This window comes from Schistocerca serialis, chromosome 7, assembly GCF_023864345.2.
Source record: "Schistocerca serialis cubense isolate TAMUIC-IGC-003099 chromosome 7, iqSchSeri2.2, whole genome shotgun sequence".
Lineage (NCBI taxonomy): Eukaryota > Metazoa > Arthropoda > Insecta > Orthoptera > Acrididae > Schistocerca > Schistocerca serialis.
The window spans coordinates 334,585,903-334,597,079 of NC_064644.1; the positions used below are offsets into that span (position 1 = coordinate 334,585,903).

The 11,177-nt window shown below is 42.4% G+C and overlaps 1 protein-coding gene across 1 annotated transcript in view; it reads right to left on the reverse strand.

The window, feature by feature from the left end:
• Positions 1-1,372, reverse strand: part of LOC126412237 (uncharacterized) — a 493,249-nt gene extending 491,877 nt beyond the window's left edge. The window contains exon 1 of the mRNA XM_050081729.1: positions 1,120-1,372. Within this exon, the coding sequence (XP_049937686.1) occupies positions 1,120-1,188 (69 nt within the window). The 5' untranslated portion in view covers positions 1,189-1,372. The remainder of the gene's footprint in view (positions 1-1,119) is intronic.
• Between the last annotated feature and the right edge of the window lie 9,805 nt (positions 1,373-11,177).

The window sequence follows — 11,177 nt, forward strand, 5'->3', positions numbered from 1 at the left end:
AATCTCGTGAAGATAAACAACGTTATAGAGAGTAGCTTATATTATGCGGCTAATCGCGGGTACTGAAGTTCACAGAAAATCGCACTCATTCACATTCCCCTTTCTCTGAAGGATATGTTGTACAAAGCGTACAAGAAATTCTTATCTCCTTACACCATATTACAATAGACCACGGGACTACAGCTGCTGCTATATCTTTATGTAGCAGGGATTGCTCCTGTAGCTGTATTTCTAGGTCTTATTTTATTTGCAAATCGATTTCGATGTTACATTACACTATTTCAGGCCTCTACAATACCATACGTGGAAACTGGGCAGTCATCGTTATGCATCTCATTTATGATACAAAAAAGTCTGTAGCTGTGCTGAATCTTCTATCCTGCTATGGTCTGCCCGTGGCAGCACGTCAACAAGCAACTGATTGCAAATAAATAAGGACTATAAATACACTTACAGGGTTTACGCCCACTACACCAAAAAAAAAATATCCTTGGTAATGTTAACTTCAGAGAGCGATCTTTCGCAATGTAAGTAAGTTAGAGACACTTTAAATCATTCATAACAGTATCAAAACAGAAACAAAGGTGAATCAGTTTGTGTTTTGCGTTGATTACAGTGACGCTAGATTTGTTTTTAACAGCATCTTGGACTGGCATAAATGCAGATGACAAACTCGCCCAATATATTTTCATGAGGCGGTGCCCCAGATATCTTACATATTTGAAAAATGTCATATTTCCGCCCAGAGCTGCTGGTGAAATATTTATACAACCAGTTTCAGTCATCTGACTGTCATCATGATCATAAAAGTACTCACAGAATCATGTTAGGCGAGATATAAAGTCGTTATCGTCAGGTAATAAAACCATGAATACTACACTGGCATCACGTCGTAATATAAATTACGTCGTTAGTGCTAGGGAGAGCACACATTCGTGTTGAAACTGCCATTGGCGTCCTTTCTGTGAGACTGGGAGTGTGGGGATACAACCCAACGTGGGCTCGCGGCAGAGCAGCTGTGATCGTAGTCGGCACACAGCTGACGCTTCATCTGTATAGTGCAGGGCAGTGGTCTGTCCAGCACGAGAAAAACCCACTACTTTGCCGTCGCCGCCTTACCTTTATGAAGCAGGCGTTCAGCAAGACTGCCGCGGCGAAACGAAGCACAGCGGACGACACGCTAGCCATGGCGCCTCCAGCAACTAAACACGTGTCTTTGTCTCGGAGAACAGAAAGCACCGGCGACGCACAAGTGTTCCGCAGGACGACGCTGTAGCAGAAGTCAGCAGTGAAACGTGCGCGGGACGTCAGGGAGTGCGTGTCATGGCCGCACACGGCAGCGGCTCGGTCGCGACTGGCGCTGGCGAGGCCAGGTGGGCTGTGACGTCACGGCCGCCACTTTCCCAGCGCAGACTGGAAACTGGAAGGGGCAGCGCAGCCTGGCGCAACCGCCGGCGATGGCTGCTGAGCTACCAGTCTGCGGCACGCAGCTGAAGCCACAGGTGGGCACGCCGCGCCCAGGAACCGAACTTCCAAACGTTCCACGGCGCACTTAAAAAGTGGCTGAGTTCGCACATAACGTCAAGAACCTCGCGGAAGAAAATTTCCAATAGCGTTTTTATTGACAGGGCTATTGAGGCAGTTGAGAATTCCATCGCGGTTGAATGAGGCCTCGTATATGGAAAATACAAACCGTAATAAGTTCGGCACTGCTCTCTGTATTCCTTTAGACGCTTCTTGAGTGGGTCCCCACGAAAAAACCAGTGATCATAGGAGAATGAAACTGTGTGGAAACATTTTTAAGGACATGCGGGAGAGAAATTACGAACAAATCATTGAAAGAAACACACCTTAATTCCCACAGTAGAGGTTAACGTTCCGAGAATGAAATTTTCACTCTGCAGCGAAGTGTGCGCCGATACGAAACTTCCTGGCAGAGCAAAAATGTGTGCCAGACCGAGACTCGAAATGGTGGAACCAAACTTGTGAGGACGGGTGGTGAATCGTGCTTGGGTAGCTTAGAAGGCAAAGGACTCGAGTTCGAGTCTCGCTAAGGCACACAGTTTTAACATGTGAGGGAGTTTCTGGGTAGCATTTGTTAATTACGTACTAGAGATGGATCGTTCGCGAACTAACGGGTCCAAAGGAGCGGTTCACCAAGATGAACGGAACGGGCGAGGAACGAATTCTAAGGAACAGTCTTCCATAGTTCACTTCGGTCGCGGCTTTCCACTCGTAGTTCACGGGAAACGGTCGGTCTCGTTCCCGTCTGTCTCGGTCTCGCCCGGCTGGACTCGTCCATCGCGCGGCCACTCGTCGTAGTTCCACTGCCAACTGCTCATAGTTCAGTATAGAGTTGTTCGTTTCGTTCGCTTCTCACGCCCATTCTAGATCTGTCTCAAACCTTTTTTGAACTCTGAACTTCTGGTTCTTTTCGTATTCTATTCAGCGTCCACCACCGGTAATTAAAATGTATTTTATAATTACGTAAATTACATAAAAATTACGTGGTGTTTCATAAATACATATTTTTAGGTAACAAAACGGCGTATCAGCTTATTTCACTATTTCGATAAAAAGTAGAAGAAATAGTTGTAAAAAGACAAGATTTTTTGTTATTACACATGCAAAGGACGTCGGCACGACACTCACGAGTGGCCATTTTCCGTCTTTTTTTGATCCAAGGTAAAAGAGCATGTTCATTGTTATGGAAGGCAGACCGGCTTACAACCGAATGAAGCCCGCGCGTCGTAATCGAGTGTATGGAGTCACATTTGGCAAAGAGAACATGACTCCTAGAATATTATGTCAGTGGTACAGGGTGGCGAACGAAAAGTCGGCCCAGAGTACTAGACTGCTGATTGTCGCTTACCAATCGTCATCTATTGTTTCGAAGTTGTTTGCATTAGCTTACTTGTTATTTCTTCACTGCCTAATTATTACAAGTTTATCTATTCTGCTCGTAGCGGTCAACAAATCGTGTGTAACTGGTGAGCAGTCTTTACTCGGGGCCGGTTTATCGTGCGCCACCTTATATTATTTCACTGTGATCAGCCACATAACGATGCATTTGCCTAAACGAGATGTTTTATAGAATCACTCAAATTACAAGTGTGTGAGAATTCTGTTATGAATGAAATCTTTGTATTCCAGGGGAGAGGCAAGTGCCCCCTCTTGGCACCTTCCATCTTCAGTCACCAATGCTACTAATTTTCAATTTTTCACAAGAACCATACACCAAGCACAATGAACGGTGGACGAGTAAAAATGAACGGATCCCAAAAAAGAGCGATCAACAGTGAGTTAGTTCCAAGAATGAACATCTTTGCCCATCTCTATTACGTACCATGTTGTGTGTTACAAACGTTGCGCATCGTGACGACCATCTGCACCCACAACAGTCTGGAACCGCAATAAAGACACAGTTTCACAAATTGTTCGCATTGCTTTTCGAATGATGGTCCATGGAGAGTTCACCTGTCGTGACACAGCTTGTACGCTGCTTGAAGGTTGCGCATTACGTCCAGCATTTCAGCCATGGCAACTGTAACAAAAACTTGTGGCGCAATTGGCCGTCGACTTCTCGCAGGAGCGATTCCCAAATCGCCAGTTAATTCCAACTTCCGAATCATGTTCTTCGACCCCAGTGGGGAAAGAGGATCTCTCCAGATTCTTTCAGTGCGCCGATACGCGCGAAGAGCAGCAGCTGCTGTTTTGATAAAACAACTTCGCAAGCAAAGCTCTGCTCACCTTGTCCAGTCGCGTGTTGACTGTCTGCAATTGTAATGAAGAACGATGCTTGCGCTTCGACCCTACGTCACCGCACCAGAACCGGCACCAAACGGCAAGTCGTAACACCAGCACTCCTAACAGCGCAAATACTGCAGCGCAAATTCTGAACACCATTCCTATAGAGTTGCGTATCCGTAGGGTAAATAGTTTTCCGCCTAAACTGGCTCAAGTATAGGAAGTTTAATTATAACCACTCTGTGCACCAATCAGGTTTCTTTCTGAGTCTTGTTCTTCCTCAGCCTTTAGATACCCACAACTGGACATAGGCTTCTTCCATAGATTTACTTACCTGTCCTTGCTGGGAATCTCAATCTCGTATTTTCCCTCATATCGTTCGTTGTCGTTTCTCTATCTCGCCAAAGGTCATCCGATATTCATCTTTTACTGCATCAGTGTTTTCGTCCATTTGAAGTTGTTCCTTGGCAAGTGTCCTGTCTAACGCTACTTCTCTCTCATTAGCTGCAAGACGAAGTCTTCTCCTTATCTCTTCTTTCTTGATCCTCTCTCTCACAAAGAGACCCATGGATGTGAGGTTGCAAGTTCAATCTTTAGTAAGGCTCACTTGGAAGTGTTGTCTTAACAATTACGACAGGAAAAATGTTGGCTGCTAATGACTCGCCATGTGCATCAAGAGGGCGACACAAAATGAAGTCTGGGAAGTGCAGAGATCAACCTTATATGGGGCGTACGTATTACACTTCACAAAATCTACTTCTTCTGTATTCAAGAAATGTTCAGAAGAAACCATTAACTTGCACCATGAACACCGAATGAAAAGTGACGCGCCACAGTGATCACACAAGTTCGCACCATCAAGATCGAAGGTGAACTCCTTGGGAGATACAAATAGTGCTGGAAGTTTTGTTACAAATGGCTCTGAGCACTATGCGACTTAACTTCTGAGGTCATCAGTCGCCTAGAACTTAGAACTAATTAAACCTAACTAATCTAAGGACACCACACACATCCATGCCCGCGGCAGGATTCGAACCTGCGACCGTAGCGCCTAGAACCGCACGGCCACTCCGGCCGGCAGTTTTGTTACGTATCCACTCTTATGGAATGCATATAGACTCATTTTAGTGCAACGGGGGGATGAGAACTGATGGAATATGATGGCATGCAACCGAATGCGAAACAGTCTGTCGTAGAGGTTATTGTGAAACAGTATCGTTTAAGGCGTAGCTGCAGGTAGTGCGATAATGTTTTATAGGCAGGGAAAGAACAAACATCCAGAGGGCGAATTTAGACAGTGGTTCCAGGTGATATGAAATGCAACGTCATACACTTTTCAGAAGGAGTCAAATTATTATTTGATATTTGTGCATCTGTTGTCAAATTGTACTTCAGGTAGATAACTCTATCATCTGCAAAAAGTTTGAGGTTACCATAAATATTGTCTGTCAGGTTATTAATATCCATGCCAACAGTCCTAACACAGTTTTCTGGAGCATGCCTGCGTTTAGTTCTGCGTTTTGTGATGACTCTCCATGCAAGATAATATGCTGCGTCCCTGCTACAAACAAATTCTCAATCCAGCTAAAAATTTTTATTTGATATAACTCTCTTGGTATCTCTAAATTCCAGGGTTCCTTTCATATGCATTTCCTCTTCAAATACCGACTGGTCGGAGTTCAACACAATTTCCTTACTGAACTCTTCTACAGATTTTCAGACCGATTCCGCAGTTTGCTGTGCATCGTGAAGTTGACGCTTTGTTTGAAATTTTGTTATCCTACGTCTTCCAATTCAGTAACACTATTTAAATTTATGCAGCCATCCACTGCTTCCCTTGGAATCACTGTAATCTATGCCACGCACAATGTGATGTGCATAACGTAATATATCACTGTCATATACATCCTCTAAATTGCATCGAACGTCCTTGAAAAACGCAAACACCAGTTTTTGTAACAAGTGCTCCTTGTCTTCCCGTGAATATCCGTAGTTTTCCTTATGCACTAAACGCTCGTATTGTTGCGGACTTACTCGAAATGTGTTCGTAATTGTTTTTTTATTATGATGCTGATGATCTTCGATTTATTATTATTATTATCGTTAATTCCCCATTAAGGAGAGCGTTAAAACACAATCAATATTCACAATGACAATATGGTACATAAATTGGTACATTTCAAATTCATGGGGCTTTTTTCTGTCTCTTTCTTTTCCCAAAAACCTTTCATAAATTCACTGTGTTTCTTCTTCCTCTCTTCTGTCCACTTCTTTCCTGATTTCTTCTCTTTTGGTGTTTCTTCGAATTTCTGTTTGTTGATTTTTTTCTCTTTATTTTCCTCTGTTTGATATTTCTTCTCTGGAGATGTTAGATTTTTGAGGTCTTCCATGGTTTCCTTTACCCATTTAGTTTTCACCTTATTCGTCACCACTATCTTCGATTTACATAATCATGTCCAGTACCGGCTCCTTGGATAACGATTGTCGTTTACTATGCTCCCCTGGAGACGGGATTTGTGGCTCCCTATCCGACATGGTTGCTGAATTACGTGGCTCGACACCCATTTCAGTATCACTTGCACTCCTTATGTACTGTACATTGTTCACACAGTCGAGCTTCTCCGACACTACACATTCCACTGACTCATCTTGCAGAAACGGTAGTACTTCATCTGCCACTTCTTTCTCACTCTGCGAAATACCTTGGGTTCCTTTCTCACGAAATATCAACTTCGGCAACTGTTGCAGATAGCTCTGCTTTTTATCAACACCACTAACACGGTAGCACTGTTGTTACTCACCGACTAAACAGTTCAACTACGCTCCGTAGCGTCATGTTGTGCTCACCATTGCGTACCTCGTGTCCCATCCCCAGTTGCCAATAGAAGCCAATATTGTGGTTGCATGGTACACAATACGTGGGGCATCGAATGCCGTAAACATCATTGGCCTTCTGCAACCTCTAACTCAAGGGATTCCTTGTCAGATTATCTCCAAGCATTGCTGTCTCTATTGCCCTTAGATCCGCAGTCGATTTGCGCTGCTTCTTGTGTCCTTTCCAACCCGCATGTTAAAAACATGCATATTTTATAAATCTTCCGATTTACAGAAATAGTCTGCTTACAGCGAATGTAACCAAGTTTTCCATATGCCCTCCAGGTGAGACCAATTCGCTGGCTGATCTCTGCTGCTTGGTTGTCTTTTAAAAGATGGATTTTATTCATTTACTTCATTTATTTCATTTATTACAGCCAGAGCATGGTTTCCATGGAGAGCGTAATACGGACAGGGCTCATTACTTTCGAAGTGTGCTGATGAAATCTTTTTTCCTTTTTTTGTTTTTGTAATCATCTAAAAGAGATTGCTAGTCGGAAGATCCGTTCTTAATGACTGGAAAAGTTGCACAAATCACACAAATACACGAGAAAGGAAAGAAATGGGATTCGCTGAATCATAGACCCAAATCAATTATATCAATTTGCATTGGAACATTCACTTTGTTCCTACATTATGAAATTCTTAAAAAAAATAAGTAAATAAATAAAAAAAACATGTAACTGTGAAACTCCTTTTTAAGAAAAGCGATAGGAGAGATGTCAACATCTACCTACCTGTTTTACTGCTGACATCTTTTGCCAAAATTTTGCAGAGGATGATGTATTCTAGAATAGTATCTCACCTGAGCGACAATAATATCCTCAGCAAATCATTTTTTTAACATGGCTGCACTCAGCAACGGCTACAGAATATCAGTTGAATAAGACTACCAACCAGTTGCAATAAATGGTGAGTTTCAATCAATCTTAACCATGGTTCTAACGGATTTTAACCCTTCTGAAGAAGGAAAAGAAACAAACTTCACATTAGCAACCAGTCAGATTGTAAACCGATCTAGCACCTCCACATGAAATGTGTCGGCAACTATTTGTACATAAAGGTCCCTAAAATCGAGAGCTTACCACATCAGTAAAATCAATCACATAAATTTCCAGATCGTGTTATGAGCTACATGCCAGCATGAGACCTCTTCTGCGAATGCCATTTACATGTTCCCTCACCAAATTTTACGAGAATTAAGTAATAAAATAACTCCAGTTGGTATTTTGTGCTACCTAGTTAAGGCACTTGTGTGTTTGAATCATTTCTCCTACAAAATTGAAGTTTTGTGGAACTGATGGTAAAACCAAATAATGGATAATGGCATATCTAACCAAAAGAATGCAAAAAGTTGTACTTGGATATACATCCAACGTAATCCGGTGACTGACTGGAAAGAAATCACATATAGGGTTCCCCAAGGCTCATTCTTTGGTCCACTCTTGTTCCTCATATATGTACGAGTAAACGATCTTCCATCTAATATATAATAAACAGAATTAGTTCTTTTTGGAGATCGCATTAGTATTGAAATCACTCAAGCATACATACGGAAACAGAAGAAATGGTAAACAATGTTCTTAAAGTATCATAGACTGGTTTTATGCGAATGGTCTCATCTTCAATGTTTGAAAAGACACGGCGTATTCAGTTCTGCGCACATATGGGTACTACACCATAGATACATGTCACACATAGTGAGGAAATAATAAATAGCGTTGAAACTTCTAAATTCTTAGAAGTCCATTAGGAAAATTTAAACTGGAAAAAAACACATTTTGAAAGCCCTAAAACAACTTACTTCTGCCACATTTGCACTTAGAATCATTGCAAGTCTTGGGAGAGTCAAATAAGCTCAAAAAATGGTTCAAATGGCTCTGAGCGCTATGGGACTTAACTTCTGAGGTCATCAGTCCCCTAGAACTTAGAACTACTTAAACCTAACTAACCTAAGGACATGATACACGTCCATGCCCGAGGCAGGATTCGAACCTGCGACTGTAGTGGTCGCGCGGTTCCAGACTGTAGAGCCTAGAACCGCTCGGCCACTCCGGCCGGCGACAAATAAGTAATAGTGCTCTAAGAATAATATTTAGTACTCACCAACGATCACCTTGTACACATCTGTTTAACGAGTTGGGCATTCTGACTAATGCTTCACAGTATATTCATTCCTTCACGAATTTTGTTATAAATAATCCGCTGCAGTTCAAAAGGAACAATGATGTACATAGTTATAAAACCAGAAGTAAAAATTACGCTCATTACGCAAGTTTAAGGTTGTCTTCAGCTCAAAAAGGAGTGCACAATGCTGCAACTAAAATTTTTGATCACTTATCCAGAGATATAAAATGTCTGATAGACAGCAAAGTAAAAGTTGAAATCAAACTGAAAGAGTTTCTCCTTGATATTACCTTCTATTCCACACAACAATTTATGTTATTGTAATGCGTAAAAGACGGTGGGTAGGCATTAATAACACACATCTATATATTAAAAGAAAAGAAAGAAAAAGAAACTTATAAATATTCAGCATTTAATTGTATTTACAAATTCATATGCGACGAGAGTGTAAAATGACTCGTTCCATGTCACTACGATTTATCGTGCAAACGATCCGAGGAATATGAAACTAACCAACTAACAACTGGCTCTTCATTCAAACTAAGTAATGACTGCTGTCGACAGGGTGTCTTAAGTTGATTCTATATTTCTAGATCTCCAGAGGGGTTTTGACAATCGTCTTCTATCCTCACAATAGAAGACGATTGTGAGGGTCGATAGCCGGCCGCGGTGGCCGTGCGGTTCTAGGCGCGTCAGTCCGGAACCGCGTGACTGCTACGGTCGCAGGTTCGAATCCTGCATCGGGCATGGGTGTGTGTGATGTCCTTAGGATAGTTAGGTTTAAGTAGTTCTAAGTTCTAGGGGACTGATGACCTCAGATGTTAAGTCCCATAGTGCTCAGAGCCATTTGAACCATTTTTTTGAGGGTCGGTGTCAAAACATCTCTCGTCTTCTATCCTCACGATGTCCGCAACTCATGGTCTCGCGGTAGCATTCTCGCTTCCTGAGCACGGGGTCACCGGGTTCGATTCCCGGAGGGGTCAGGGATTTTCACTTGCCTCGTGATGACTGGGTGTTGTTGTGTTGTCTTCATTTTCATCATTCATCCCCATTATGGTTGGAGGAAGGCAATGGCAAACCACCTCCACCAGGACCTTGCCTAATACGGCGGTGCGGGTCTCCCGTATCGTTCCCCTACGCTCTGTCAAGGAATATGGGACTGCATCATCCTCACAATAGTCTTCCAATCAAATCGCGTAACTATGGAGCATCGTCTCAGCTGTGCGACTAGATTGATGATTTCCTATCAGAAAGATGACAGTTCCTTGTAATTGACGGGGTGTCATCGAATGAAAGAACTGATATCTAGGGTTCCCCAAGGAAGTGTTGTAGGTCCTCTCCTGTTCTTAATCCATATAAACGATTTAGGAGACAATATAAGCAGTTCTATTTGATTGTTTTCGGACGACGCTGTCGTTTGCCGTCTAGTAAACTCGACAGAAAATCAATATGGATTACCAGAGATATCTACATAGTCGAAAAGTAAGCTATTGACCATGAACAATAAAATATGTTAAGTTCTCCACAAGAGCACAAACAAAACCGGTGAATTTTGTTTTGACAATAAATCATACAAATTTAAAGATCGTCGATTCAACTAAATATCTACGAAGAACTTAAACTGGAGCCATCACAAGGAAAATGTTGTGGAGAGACAAACTACTGACCGTGTTTGCCACAATACTTCCAAGATGTAACGATTCTACTGAAGAGACTGCTTACACTACGATTGACAGTCCTCTTATGCGGCATTGCTGCATGGTATGGATTTTTTACCAGATAAAACTGGCGGAGGGTACTAAAAGAGTTCTAAGACGGGCAGTTCGCTTTGTATTACGTATTACAGCGAAACAGGGGAGAGTGTGTCACGGATATGATAAGCGAGTTGGGGTGATAATCGTCTCGTGGCGCCGAGACCTTTCCACGAAATTTCGATCATCAACTTTCTCCTTCGAATGCGAAAATATATTGTTCGCTCCCATGCACAAAGAGATATACGACTATCTTGATAAAATAAGGGAAATCAGAGCTCGCACGGAAAGATTTATGTGTTCATTTTTTCACATGCTATTAGAGAGTGGAATAGTGCATAACTAGTCTGAAAGTGATTTTATGAATTCTCTGTCAAGCAGTTAAGAGTGAATTGCAGAGTAGTGATGTAGATGTAAGTTCAGAATCATTCGGGCGCCAATGTTTGAACATGTTGTTCACGATTAGGGTGTTACTGTTGTTCGTACATTGTACCACCCGTTAGGCTTTCTTTCCGCTCCAATCACATAAGGAGCACGACAAGAATAACTGCGTAACTCCTCTACGTGCACTGTAATTAGTATCATCTTGTTTTCCGGGAGAATTCTGGAGCGGTTTGCAGCGGGCTGAAGTACGTGTCTAAAAGTCTTCACTCAATACTGCCGACATGGGGACCGAAC